At 33.2% G+C, this 15,054-nt stretch overlaps 1 protein-coding gene across 1 annotated transcript; it reads left to right on the forward strand.

The window, feature by feature from the left end:
- Window positions 1-11,198: 11,198 nt before the first annotated feature.
- Window positions 11,199-13,492, forward strand: LOC110037464 (the record flags this gene model as incomplete). Its single annotated transcript, XM_020742122.1, has 4 exons — window positions 11,199-11,504; window positions 11,587-11,818; window positions 11,883-12,121; window positions 13,379-13,492. Coding segments are annotated over exons 1-4 (891 nt in total), but the record flags the coding sequence as incomplete, so codon positions are not given.
- Window positions 13,493-15,054: the final 1,562 nt, after the last annotated feature.

Raw genomic sequence — 15,054 nt, forward strand, 5'->3', positions numbered from 1 at the left:
CTACATGTGCTTCCTGGGGCAGCGCAGCTGCAACTGCAAAGCTGAGAATCTGCAGCAGCGCCAAACAGACCCTTAGAGACGAAATGTGAAATGAATATATTTGTGATTGGGTTAGAATAGCTCCAGTGGTGTAAGCAATTTGAGAGAGTCATCTTAGATGGTTAAGTCACATTAAGCATCGGTCATCTATTGATCTAGTTGAGAGAGTAGATGTTTTAGAATTCGACTTATATTAAGAAAGAAAGAGGAAGTCCTTGAAAGAGTGGTGCATGTTGTATAAAAAGTGAACTTAATTTATTAGAATTAAATAAGTCAATTGGACACAATGGAGAAAAAGTGCTCATGTAGCCGACCCGCTTAGCGGGATAAAGACTTCTTGTTGTTATCGTTGTACCATCAAATTCCTATATATTCACATATATAACACCGAAACTTTATTTTTTTTACATTTATACCATTCAATTTTTTCATATAACATAAAAAATACCTTTATTTTTCCTTTTAAATGTAAAACACTTTTTTATGCATGGAAATGTAGCATGTGTATAAAAATTGAAATTTAGGTGTCATAAAATGTAAATACATATGAATTACATGATGTTATGAGATATGTACTTCTTGGTATAGAAATGAAACGCAAAGAACACAAATAAACACAAATCGTTTACGTGGTTTGATCCAGCTGGATCTATGTCCACGCGAGAGAATTAATCAATTAGTTCACTAAGGCAAAAGAAATGGAGAATACATAGCTTATACATAGAGATGAGCCCTCATCTTCCTTCTATAGCCTCCCTCTCAAGCGACACATTGAGACAAAGCCTCAAGATGCTCTCCTACTCTCTAGCTCTCTAGCTATTCTTTCATCCTTTGTGGCAGCTTAAGATCTCTTCCATTGCTCTCTTAAGCCTCACCCTCTCTATTTATAGAAGAAATAGAGTGGTAGGTGGGAGGTAGGTGAGCGGTAGGTGGGAGGTAGGTAAGTGAGCAGTACCACATTACAAAAGTGTCCTTTTACCTTAGTTCAATAATTGGGGGTCAAAATAACGCATGATATTTGTATAAATTTTTAAGAAAATAATAAAGAAACCATCAATCCTTTTATATGAAATTCATAGCGTTCTACCTTCTAACTTCCACATATTTAGGGGGAACTGAAAAAACACAATTACTTAAAATAATTTTCCATGCATAACTACTGCTTCTCGTTTGCCTCAGAGATTTTTTAAAAACCATAAATTCTTTTTCTTGGTTTCTACCATTAATACATTTTTATATTCTCATTCAATAAAATCTCTTGCATTTCTTCTCTCTTTTTTTTTTCAAATTTTAAATATTATTTTTGGAATTTCTTTTCTTCTCTCTTTCACCTATTATCTTAATTTTACTCTTTGATTTTTTATTTTTTTTAAAAAGTACATTCATTTTTAAAATGTTAATTCTATTAGAAAAAAAAATAGGTTCGAAATTATGAAATCTTTTTCATAAATATATACTCTATTGATAGAGAAAGGCCAAGGAGACTGTTAGCTTAGGTTTTAAATTTTCTTACTCAGGTAAGAGTCGCACTAGAGATGGTGTAGATATAATTATAAATAAGAGTTTGAAAGGTAACATTGTAAAAATTAAAAGAAATGAAGATAGAATTACATCCCTTTAAATTGTTGTTTATACTAAGTTTTTTAATGTTATAAGTGCTTTAGATATATGTTCTAAGAAGAACTCTGAAATGACCTACAAAAATTAATAAAAATGATATCTCTTCAAGAAAGAATTTTTATTGGAAGAGATTTGAATGGACATGTTGGTAGAGTGGTAGAAAATTTTATAAATATTCATGATGGCTACGAGTTTGGAGTGATTAATGAAGAAAGTATAACCATATTAGATTTTGTTTTGACGTATAAATTTATTATTGCTAATATTTTATTTAAGAAAAGAGATGAACATATTATTACTTATAAGAATAGATCTATAAAAGATAAATTGTTTATTTCTTTATAACAAGAAGAGATCATCGAGAATGTAAAAATTGTAAGGTCATTCCGAGTTAAAAAATTTAAGTACTTAACATCGATTATTAGTTTTGGATTTTAAGATGAAGAGTTTTAAGATAAAGAATTGTAGAAATCATTCTCATATAATTAGAAGGGGCACCTAAAAGACACAAATAAAATTATTTTTATCAGTAAACTTTAAGATAGATTTCATGATTTGAGATGTTCATAAAGAAGCAAATTCTATGTGTAAAACAATAAGCACTATTAAACAAGTAACAAAAGATGCAATTGAAGAATCAAAAAGAAAATATTCTAGAAAAAAAAAAGTAGTTAGCGATAGAATAATAATTTGCAATAAAAGCTAAAATATAAGAAGTTGTATTATAAAAATTGGTTTAAATGTAAAAGCTTAGAGAACTGGGAAAAATCAATGGTTTCCAGAAGAGAATCTAAGAAAATAATTTGGCATGCTAAAAATTCTATTTTTAGTAATATTTATAATATATTAGATACTAAAAAGGGCAAAAAATATATAAACTAACCAAACAAAGAGAAAAGAAAAGTAAAGACGAAAATTGTGAACTGTATTAAAGATGAAAGTCAAAATGTATTTTTCTTAAAAGAAGATATTCAACATAGGTGAGTGAGCTATTTGATAAACTTTTTGAAAAAGTTTCTGAAAATACGATTGACTTTAGTGATCTTAATAACTTTAATAATAATATAATATTTTATTTTTTCTATGGCTTTAGTAAAAATAAAATATTAAATCTTGACATGAATCGTTTTGATCATTGTGTAAGCGTTAGGGCGTCCCGTGGAAGCCAGGAGTTGTATAGCCTGAATACAGTGAAAAGTACTCAAGGGTCGCTACACCAACGCCCGTGTGTAGTGTCAAATAAGCAAGGGTTCCCACATTACGGACGAATGCGGGTAAAAAAATTAGTCCATGAAACTAATGAAACTAATATTATGATAGGATCTTAAAATATAGGTACTATTAATGGCAAATTAATGAAATTAGTTTATCTTATGATTCATGGGAAACTTAATATCTTTTGTATTTAAGAAACTAAATGGGTTTGAGAAAAGGCTAAGGAGATTGATAATTTAGGTTTTAAACTTTGGTATTCTGGTAAGAGTCACACTATAAATGGTGTAGGTGTACTTATAAATAAGAGTTTGAAAAATAATATTGTAAAAATTAATAGAGTTGAAGATAGAATTATAGTCCTTAAGATTATCATTGATACTAAGATTTTTGATATTATAAGTACTTATGCTCCTCAAGTAGGTTTAATGACTTAGAAGACTTAATACAAATGATACCTCTTGAAGAAAGAATTTTTATTTGAGGAGATTTAAATAGACATGTCGGTAGAGAGGTAGAAGACTTCAGAAATAATCATGGTGGCTACGGTTTTGGAGTAACTAATGAAGAAAGTAGAGCTATTTTAGATTTTGCTTTAGCTTCTGATTTTGTTATTACTAATACTTTATTCAAGAAAAGAGATGAGCATCTTGTTACTTATAAGAGTAGATCTAAGAAAACACAAATTGATTATTTTTTTATGAGAAGAAGAGATCGTCGAGATTGTAAAGATTGTAAGGTCATTACAAGTGAAAATTTAAAAGCTCAACATCAATTATTAGTTTTGAATTTTAAGATGAAGAATTATAAGATAATGAATACTAGGAATCATTGTTCTAAAATTAGATGGGAGCACCTAAAAGATACAAATAAAATTATTTTTATGAGAAACTTCAAGATTTCAAGATTTGGGATGTTCATGAAGAAAGAAATTATATGTGGGATAAAATAAAAAATACTATTAAATAAGTGACAAAAGACGTTTTGAGGAATCAAAAAAAAAAGTTTTTTATAAATAAAAGTAGTTGGTGGTGGAATAATAATGTGCAAGAAAAGATAAAATATAGGAAGGTATGTTATAAAAATTGGTTTAAATGTAAAATCTTAGAGAATAGGAAAAAATATCAAACGTCTCGTAGAGAGTCTAAAAGAACAATCTGTGACGCTAAAAATTTTGCTTTTAATGATTTTTATAATGGATTTGATAGTAAGGAGGGTAAAAAATATATGTATAAACTACTCAAACAAAGAGAAAAGAAAAGTAAAAATTTGACTCAAGTAAAGTGTATTAAAGATGAAAATCAAAAAGTGTTTTTCTTAGAATAAGATATTCAACATAGGTGGGTGAGTTATTTTAATAAACTTTTTAATGAGGTTTCTGAGAATATGATCGACCTTAGTGATCTTAATATCGTGAATAATAATAAAATGTTTCATTTTTACCATCACATAAGTAAAAAAGAAGTTGAGGAGGCTTTAAAGAAAACCAAGGGTGAAAAGTTTGTAGGACCTGATGATATCCCGATTGAAGTGTGAAAATATTTAGTAAATTTGGGAGTTTCTTGGCTTACTAAACTCTTTAATATTTTTTTAAAAATTAAAGAGATGCCTGAGGAGCGGAGGAAGAGTATTTTGGTCCCCATTTTTAGGAATAAAGGGGATGCACAAGAGTGTGCAAATTATAGAGGAATTAAGTTGATGTGTCATACTTTAAAATTATGGGAGAGGGTAATTGAACATAGGTTAAGACGCATCACAAAAATTTCTCATAATCAATTTGGATTTATGCCTGGCAGGTCTACTATGGAAGCTATACATTTCTTGAGAGGTTTGATGGAGAAGTTCAAATATAATAAGGAAATCTCCATTTGATTTTTATTGATTTAGAAAAATCTTACAATTGACGCATTACAAGGATTTCTCATAATCAAATTGGATTTATGTCGGGCATGTCTGCTATGGAAGGTATACATTTATTGAGAAGTTTGATGGAGAAGTTCTGAGATAATAAGTATAATTTACTTTTGATATTTAGTGATTTAGAAAATGTTTACGTTAAGGTTCTAAGAGATATCCTTTGGAGGGTTTTTGAGAAGAAAGATGCTGATATGACATATTCAAGTCATTAAAGATATGTTTATTAGAGCTGTTACTTGTGTTTGAACTGAATTTGACTAAATATTTTCGTATTTTTGTTGGATTACATTAGGGATCGTCTTTAAGCCCATAGCTTTTTGCTTTAGTTATGGATGGTCTTACTGGACATCTACAGGAGGAAGTATCTTGGTGTATGCTTTTTGCTGATGATATCCTTCTCGTGGATAAAACGAGAGAAAAACCCTAAGAAAAACTTGAAATTTGGATGTCTACATTAGATTCTAAAGGCCTTCATTTAAATAGAACTAAAATTGATTACATGGAATGTAATTTTAGTAGAAGTAACTCTAGAGAGAGAAGTGTGACTTTGGATGATCAAATTATTAAAAGGTGTGAATGATTTAGATGTCTTGGGTCCATTGTTCAAAGCGATGGTGATATAGATGGGGATGTTAATAGTAGAATTCAAGTTGGTTGGTTGACATGGAGGAATGATTTGGACCTTTTTTGTGATGGAAAAGTATCGCTTAGACTGAAAGGAAAATTTATAAGACGGTGGTGAGACCTGCAATGCTCTATGGTGTTGAATGCTGGAGTGTTGTTTAAAAGAGAAGCATATAAAGTGTTGCCGAGATGAGAATGATTAGGTGGATGAGTGGCTTTACACTTAGAGACAAAAATACAAAATGAATATATCCGTGATAGGGTTGGTGAAGATCATGTGACGGACAAAATTAGAGAAAGTCATCTTAGATGGTTTGGTCAAATTAAATGTCGACCATCTGATGATTTGATTAGGAGAGTATATGTTTTAGATTCAACTTGTGTTAATAAAGGCAGAGGTAGACCTAGGAAGACTTGGGCTTATTGTATAAAAAATGATCTTAATTTACTAGAACTAAATGAAAATATGACACTAAATAGGACGCAATGGAGAAAAAGGGTTCATGTAGCTGACCCCACGTAGTGGGATTAAGGATTTGTTATTGTTGATGGCTTTAGTAAAAAAAGAAATTGAGGAAGCTTTAAAGAGAACAAAGGGTGGAAAATCAGTACGATTTGATGATATTCCTATTGAAGTGTGGAAAAAATTAAGAGATTTAGGAGTTTCTTGGCTTACTAAACTCCTTAATATTAATTTAAAAACTAAAAATAGGCATGAGGAGTGGAGGAAGAGTATTTCAGTTCCCATTTTTAAGAATAAAGTGGATGAACAAGAGTGTGCTAGTTATAGAGCAATTAAGTTGATGTGTCATACTTTTTTTTTTCATAAAGAGCATTATTCAACTCTTATTTATTACCACAAAAAAGAATTACAAAAGATAGGGCAAGAAGCCAATCCTACACCTTATAAAATTCACAAAAAAATAAAAAATAAAACAGGTTTTTATCCAAAAAAAAAGAAAAAAATACAACTCACACCACACAAACACAACACAAAAGCCAACAAGCCTAAAGAAGATCTTTAAAGGCTAAAGTCAAAAGCTCATTCTAAAAATGGAAAAAAAACTTTAGCAGAAGGCACCTTCAAACTGAATTTTGCAGCCCAATGAGCCACAGAATTTCCCTCTCTACGAACATGAGACCAAATCACATTCAAATTATTATATAAAGCTTTAATCCTTTTCATCTGCTACATGACACTCCAATGGGACTCCAAAAAAAATCTGCAACACTTCTAAAGAGTCAGAGAATCAACCTCAAAAATTATATCTTTCAAACCCAATTTCTTGCTAGTTGATGTGTCATACTTTAAAATTAGGGGAGAGGGTAATTAAATATAAGTTAAGATGTGATACAATGATTTCTAATAGTCACTTTGGATTTATGTTGGGTGTATCTACTATGGAAGCTATATATTTACTTAGAGGTATGATAGAGAAGTATAGAGAAGTATAGAGAGAATAAGAAGGATCTACATATGATGTTTATTGATTTAGAAGAAGTTGTTGATATGACTTATATTCACGTCATTAAAGATATGTATACTAGTGTTATTACTTGTGTTTGAATAGAAGACGGAGGATTGATAAAGTATTTTCTTATTTCAGTTGGATTACATCAATGATCGATTTTAAGCTCATATATTTTTTCTTTAGTTATGGATGCACTTATTGAACATTTACAGAGGGATTTATCTTGGTATATGCTTTTCATTGATAATATCCTTCTTGTGGATAAGACTAGAGATAATGTTCAGAAAAAAACTTGAATTATGGAGATTTACATTAGAGTCTAAAGGCCTTTCATCTGAGTAGAGCTAAAACTGAATACATAGAATGTAATTTTAGTAGTATTAGCTCAAGTGGCAGATTTGTAACTACAGACGATCAAATCATTAAAAGGTGTGAACGTTTTAGATATCTTGGTTTTGTTATTTAGAGTGAAGGTGATGTAGATGAGAATGTTAATAGTAGAATTCAAGTTGGTTCATTGAAGTGGAGAAATGCTTTGGGCCTATTGTGTGATGGTAAAGTATTGCCTAAAATGAAAGAAAAATTTTATAAGATGTGATGTGGCCTGCAATACTTTATGACGCAAAATGTTGGCCTTTAAAAGAGAAGCATAAAACAAAGTTAAGTGTTGCTGAGATAAAAATGCTTGGGCTGGTGAGTAGCTTGACTCTTAGAGACAAAATTAAAAATGAATATCAATGATAGGGTTGGTGTAGCTCCACTGGCAAATAAGATTAAAGAGATTTGTCTAGAATGGTTTGGTCACATTAAACGCCAATCATCTGATGATTTGATTAGGAGAGTAGATGTTTTAGCTTTGACTGATGTAAGGAAAGGTGAAGGTAGACCTAAAAAGACTTGGGCACATTGTATAAAAAATGATCTTAATCTATTAAAATTAAATAAAAATATGACACACAATAGGACACAACAGAGAAAAAAGGATTGATGCAGTCGACCCCACTTAGTGGGATAAAAGCTTGTTGCTATGGTTGTATATACTCTATCGATTATTTAAGATTTAATTTTATCAAATAATAGTTTAATTAAGATTTAATTAAATTTATTTTATATCCAAATTTCATTAAACAATTTGAGCATAATTATTTGACTTTGGATTAGTTTATTTCATGTTAAAATTTTCTTAAACATAATGGAACTCCTCATGTACTGGGTCGATTTTGCTGCCCATCATCTTAGGCCCCGTTTAGGGCAGCTTATAGGTGCGGCGGCATTTTGAAAATGTCGCCTATGTGTTTGTTTCTCGCGGCTCCACCGCATATTGAAAACCGTGTTTTTAAATTTAGACCGCGATCCACGTTTTCCATCCTAGGTTTTACTGTGGTGCCCCTCGAAACAGTCCCCTTTCGGCGCTCATCTCCTCTTTCGTTCTTTCGGCGCTCCTCTCCTTCTCCTTGGCCGAAGTCGCTCCGCAGGTAACTCCGTTGGTAAGGTTTTCTCCTCCCTCCGCTCCTCCCTCCGCTCTTCTCGTCCTAGTCCTCTTTTATTTCTCCTGGAAGTTCCTTCTGTGGAAGCTATTGGTGAATATGGAGATTTTTAGTAGATCCACTTTAGGGTTGATGAATATTTATTGTGGAAATATAGATCCAGTAGTTTTCGGTGAATGTGGAGTTGAATATGGAGTTGAATGTGGGAGAAATGTAGATATGTGATTTTAACTTATTTTTTAATATATTATATGCTTGATCTAGATTTCGGTGAATGTGGGGGATTTCCTTTTATTATTATGGCTATGACACATTTAAAACATCATCAATCTTTCTTATGAGGGGTACCGATTTTGCAGTTTACTGATTCTTTTGAGCTTTTGGAAGTAACCTCTATGAACCTTCATGAGTTCAATTTTTATGATAACTCATTCAGTAGCATATATGTGTCTCATTTCCTAATCACATTTGATGTGCTAAAGGATACGATTTCTGGTTTTATTCCGATAGATTTGGTGAATTGCAAGCATTTGGAATTTTTTTGCGAGGTGTCGATCAGTGGAAGAATTGATTGAAAAATTATAACTCATTGATTTGGGTCTCCTCAAGCTCAAACCTCATAGCTCGTTGTTTTGTTCCCTTGGGCAATATGAAACCTTCCATTTACAAATCTGCACCCAAACTTTCACGTGAATATTCATGATATTTTGATTTGATACTCTCATGCATAAGAATTAGACAATAATGATATATTTGTTTAAAGATTCAAGGACTTTGCATAGAACCATTGATTACTTTTTTTAATAGGTGTTTGATGTGTAAATTCATAATAAATGTGTGGTTTATATGCAAATGCTTATAAGAATTTCTCTTATGCATGGCGGGGGTTGACGGGTTTATTAGCAATTGAAGGATTACTTTTTTTGGGTGTGTTATTACTGTGAAGGAAATTTTCATGCATGCCATGAAATTCTTATACATTACATATGTAACACCTAAACTTTCATTTGTTCATGCATGCTAGCCCCTATATGATGAAGTTGTTGTTAAATCTATAAATGCGTAGGAACTTAAATGCTGAGTATGTAAATCCTCTTTTTCTCTTAGATATGAACATTTGCACTTGAGAACGGGGAATCATAAAGGTATAGAATTATTGTGGATATATGACACCAATGTGTTATAAGAATTGATATCAACTTTTGTGTGGTTCAATCAGGCCTTTGGTCTTAAAATTCTTTTCTCATTCTTATGTGCTCCTGAAATGTCACTATTTAGGAGCTTTGAGTTGATTCATGTCCTACTTCGTTTTGGAGTATTGTTTATTGTGAGGGAGGATTATCAAACTTCAGTACATGTAATACAGAAGTATGAATTGTAGTTTATATGTTCAAATGACTCATTTCAAATGAATCATTGTAGAATAATTATTATGCTTTCCTTCAAAAAAAAAATGTTGTTGTACATACAATTTTTCTCTTGAGCACCATTATATTCATGTTAGCTTGTTTATCTTACAATCAAAATAAGTAAATCTAAAGAATCTGGAACATCGGTGATGTGGGATAAAGAGACCACATTGACATTTTGTGATCTTTATCTAAGGGAAGTTGAGTTCGGTAATAGGCCGACCACTTTTTTCAATAAAGAAGGTTGACAGAATATAATCGTTAAATTCAAGGAACTCACCGGGAGGGATTACGATCGGATGAAACTTAAAAATAAATGGGATCAATTAAAAAAAGATTGGAAAATTTGAAAAGAGCTCAAGAGAGGATCAACAGGATTGGGTTGGGATCCACTTAAGCGGACAATAGATGCACCTGAAGAATGGTGGGCTCAAAAGTTAGAGGTAAATACATAACTATATTTGTTTTTGGATTGATTGCGTCTTTCTAAAGATTTTAACTAATGATTTATATTTTCTATTCCAGGTAGTGCCAGCAGCCAAAAAGTTCAAACTTAGCGGCATTGATCCAGTATTAGAGGAAAAGTTGGATGGCATGTTCATAGGTGTTGTCGCCACCGGAACTCCTGCTTTCAGCTCAACTGACCAGAACTTTGCTAGTTTAGGCCGTGATCCGAGCACAAAGCTAACTTTGGAGAAGGTCCTAGCCAAATCCATATAGAAGTTCAATCAACCGGTGGGACAAAAGCAGATAAGAAGAAAATTGGAGCCGCAACTGTCAGAGGTTCCATAGAGACGATTCTTGAATACTGCAAACCGAAGATTGTACCACCACCAACACCAACAACAAACAACTACTCAATTCAGGAGTACCTTAAATTCCTGAATACATATCTCAGTGTTAAGGAAGATGAACCCATGTATTTAAAATATGTGAAGTTGATAGGGAATTACACTCGTAGGTAGTTCTTCGCAAATTTGGACTCAGAATTCCGTCTTTCTTACCTGCGCTCTTTTATGAATGATTGATTATGGTTGATAGTTGTTTTTATTTTAGAACCAGTAATTGTAATAATTATGTGATGGACTATTTGCTTTTATGTCTTCTTTTAACTTTATGTCATTGTTTGTGTCGTTGCAATTTATGTCTTCGTTTAACTCTCACACTGTAGTATCTTTTCCTAATACTTCAAGTTAACGTTATACATTTTTAAAAATATATCATTTACCACATTTTGTAGAATGGATGAAGAACAACTTAACAACAACCGCAAAGTCACTCTCGCCCTCATCTTCCTACACTACTACTATCATACATACATTGATCAAACCCCTTCTATGACATCAAGTCAGATTGAGGATAAATGAGTCCGGGAGTTATTACATGGACACCCGACAAGATTTGCAAACATATTGCGTATGACCAAGGTGATATTTCTCAACCTGCTTAATGAGCTTTGGGACCTTCATCGATTACACGGGTCATCAAGAACAACTGTCAGAGAGGTGTTGGCAATTACCATGTATATCTTATCCCAAAATGAATCTATTAGAGGAGCTATGGAGCGGTTCCAACATTCCTCGGAAACCATTAGTAGATATTTTTCTATGGGTTTAAATGCGCTGGTGAGTCTGGCATACAAGTTAATAAAGCCCAAGGATCCAATTTTTCAGACCATTCCCACACAAATTACAAATGATCCTCGATACATGCCCTTCTTCAAGGTAAGTGCCCAACATAATATTCATTTTAAAGAAAAAACACATATTGATTTTGAATGGTTTATGGGTATTTTATGCACCACAGGACTGTATTGGAGCTATTGACGGAACGCACGTCGATGCACTCTTTTCTCCTACAGAGAAAGTCGCTTACATCGGACGGTGTGGATCCCCAACACAAAATCTCATGGTCGTGTGTGATTTCAATATGTATTTTACTTTCGTGATGGTTGGATGGGAAGGTAGCGCACGCGATAGCCGTGTTTTCAAGTTTGCTACTAGGAACCGAGAATATGGGTTCCCTTACCCTTCTCTTGGTACGTATATTTGGGATATTAATTTTGTGTTCTACTTCCATTTATAACTAACATCACGCGACAGGTAAGTATTACTTGGTCGACGCCGGATATCCCTTACAAAGGGGGTTTCTTAAGCCGTATCCAGATACAAAGTATCACATCCCAGATTTTGAAAGGTCTAGCGGTGTAGCATGCGGGAAAGAAGAATTATTCAATAAAAGACATTCATCACTGCGAGGCGTAATTGAACGATTGTTCAGAGTGTGGAAGAAGAAATGGGTAATATTGCGTGATATGCCCACTTATCCGTTTCTGAAACAGGTCTAGATTGTAGTGGCTACCATGACATTGCCAACTTTATTAGCCGGCATCCTTCAAGAAATGATGCAAAATTTGTTGTGGTTGATGCAGATTTAATACAAATTCTTCCATAAGGATTCAAGTATCATATTGGCCGCACCATACCATAACTTGAAATTGATTCACCTGAGACAAACACCAGAGATGGTGAAGGGGCATCTGAAATGGCAGCTTTGAGAGATGGAATGACAGACGAGATTAGCAAAAACATTAATTAATGTATTCTAAAGCTTGGCAAAATAATTATGAATGATTTATTATGTGATATGTTATTATATGGCTGCTATGTCATTTATTTGAGTCATATGTATGCACTATTTTGGTAATGAAAGTTGGAATCATAATCCTTTTGTAAAATGTTGTATGGAGCACGGTTAATAATTGGTTGCTTGATATCCTGGGAATTTTTTATTTTGTGTATTTTCCATGGCTGCTTGATATTCCTCTGAGAGTTATATGGATCTTGTGTTGGGTACTGTATGGAGATACTTGGGTTACATATATCAGATCTGTTTTAAGGTTAGCTTTGTTTCGACAAAATTTCTAGCAACTTGGATGGCCCAATTATTTAATGGCAACCGCAGCTATAAGAAATTTGGGTGGCATAAATTTTAAAAAAAGGTTGAGCAGTTAGATATGTAAATAGATAGGAATTGGGTGGTATGCATGTAAATGCCTCTATACCTGGCATATGATATGTCTGTTGTCAAAAACCTACCCTGCTAACTCCATTTTCCTTAGGATTTTCATCAAGGAAGCATTGCTATGAATTGTTTGTTACCTTAATGATAAAGGGATACAAGTTTATAAATTTTATTTAGATAAAAACAGGGAAAAAAGATGGAGGATCCTTATCTACATATAAAAATTTATCATTTTTAAATTTGATTGTTAACAATCTAAATACAGATTTGAGTATTAATGTAGAGATCAATGCAGTCATGTTTCTACAAATGCAACTTTGGGTATTAATGTACAAATCAATGCAAGTTTGGAATATATAAAGATATACAAACTGATGATATTAATGTAAATTACATTTTATTATCTCTTGAGTCTTGACAATACACTAAACATATTTTATTGAGATAACGATGGAGCAGTTTGGACAGCCACAAAAATTTGTTGTTGACAACCGCTGCCTCCACACTTCGGTAAATATACTATTTATATTTCCTCAAATTTTTTACTGATATATTCTATTTTTAATAACTACAGGATGATGAATTCCAGACATTCATGGAAGTCCGAGAAAGTGATATGTCATTGCGGACTACCGTCCTTGCTACTCATGTCACGCCAGACACGACCGGAAGACTGCAAATTCTTCAGGTGGGCTGACAGTGCAACTGTTTCTACGATATCCCAACTGGACACAGCTGCTAGAAGTTCGATAGTACCACAACGGGATAACATTGCATATGGTTCGAGTTCTTCCGTTTCTATGACATCCCAATCGGACAGGTTTGCTCTGGATTTTGAGGTATCAAAACCGGGCAACATTCATCGTGATGTGCTTTTACATTTTCAAGTCAATATTGTCATATTTTTTCTTGTAATTTTAACATGTTATTTTTTCTTTTTTTAGGGTCATATTATAATCCATATTCGTATGTGAATGTGTACTTTACTTTCGTATGTGTCACTGTGCTTATTTGATGTAATCAAAACTTTTTCAGTTATATAAATGTTATTCAACTCTTTTGTATTTTCATATTGTGACATTTGAGAAAATAATAAATTATGCTACACAGATTATTAATTTAACTAAAAAAATTTGCAAATAAACTGTTTACAAAAAACACAAACCAAACAGTTAAACAGCTTATTCAGAACAAGGGCAAATTGACCATTTTTCTAGATTAAGTTGTTTTCTACACGCACAAACCAAACAACCAAACAGCTTATCCGGATTAGCTGCTCATCAGCAGATTATCAGAATCAGCTGCTTATCAGCAGAAGCTGAATAAGCTGCAGCTGCCCCAAACAGATCCTTAGTCAATCATTATTTAGTCGCCATCACTTATTGCTCGTCCTCATCTACCTTGACTTTGACCGGACCTTCCTCCTGGCTTTCTAGCGGTCACCTCCTTTTCTTGTTGGATTTTCGCAACAACTGGGCCGGCCCATAATTCCATTGTCATTCAATCAGACACTCCTAGATATAGGACTCGATTTAAGATTGTTGGATATGTGGACAGAGCAGCCAACCTTCAATATCACTCCTTTTGACCCGGTAGTAGTTGGTGCCCTTTTTCTTATAGAAAATATCACTAGACGAAACTGTCCTAAAACCCCAACCCTCGAAAAACAAGGCAATGAAGAATTTGTGCTTCTAGCCCTTCACCTTAATTTCCAAGCCGACAAACTAGAACCGATCGGTTGTCCCAAATTGGACATAGTCGTACGATTCGACATGAAATGAGAATATATGAACAAATAGATCAGTGGACCATGAAATGCCCTTTCATCGATAGAAGATGATGTAGGTCATGATTGCCACCACTTAGTTCGGCTTGATATGTGCGAGGAAAACATCGTAATTGTTAAGAATCACCTGGAGCTCGTGGCATAAGGGTAGGCAGAACCCATACTAAACTGGTCTCAATACATCACCATGTCATTCATGTATCTCCTAGTCACCCTTTTATTCAAAGAGGCGGCCCTCAACTTGAAGTTTGAGTGAAAAATAAATTTTTTTTCAATAAAGCAGATGTTTGACGATGCCAGAATAGAACGTTCAACCGAGACTAAAAATTTTAGGAGTCCTTTTTGGAGCCATATGAAAACCAAAGAAATGAAGAATGAAGAACTAAAGACAGAAGACGACTCAAGGAAATAGAAAGGGAAGGACATGATGCACACTTATGGCCCCCTCAACCCTTATTTATAAG

The sequence above is a fragment of the Phalaenopsis equestris genome, unplaced genomic scaffold (assembly GCF_001263595.1).
Source record: "Phalaenopsis equestris unplaced genomic scaffold, ASM126359v1 Scaffold219797, whole genome shotgun sequence".
Taxonomy (NCBI): Eukaryota; Viridiplantae; Streptophyta; class Magnoliopsida; order Asparagales; family Orchidaceae; genus Phalaenopsis; species Phalaenopsis equestris.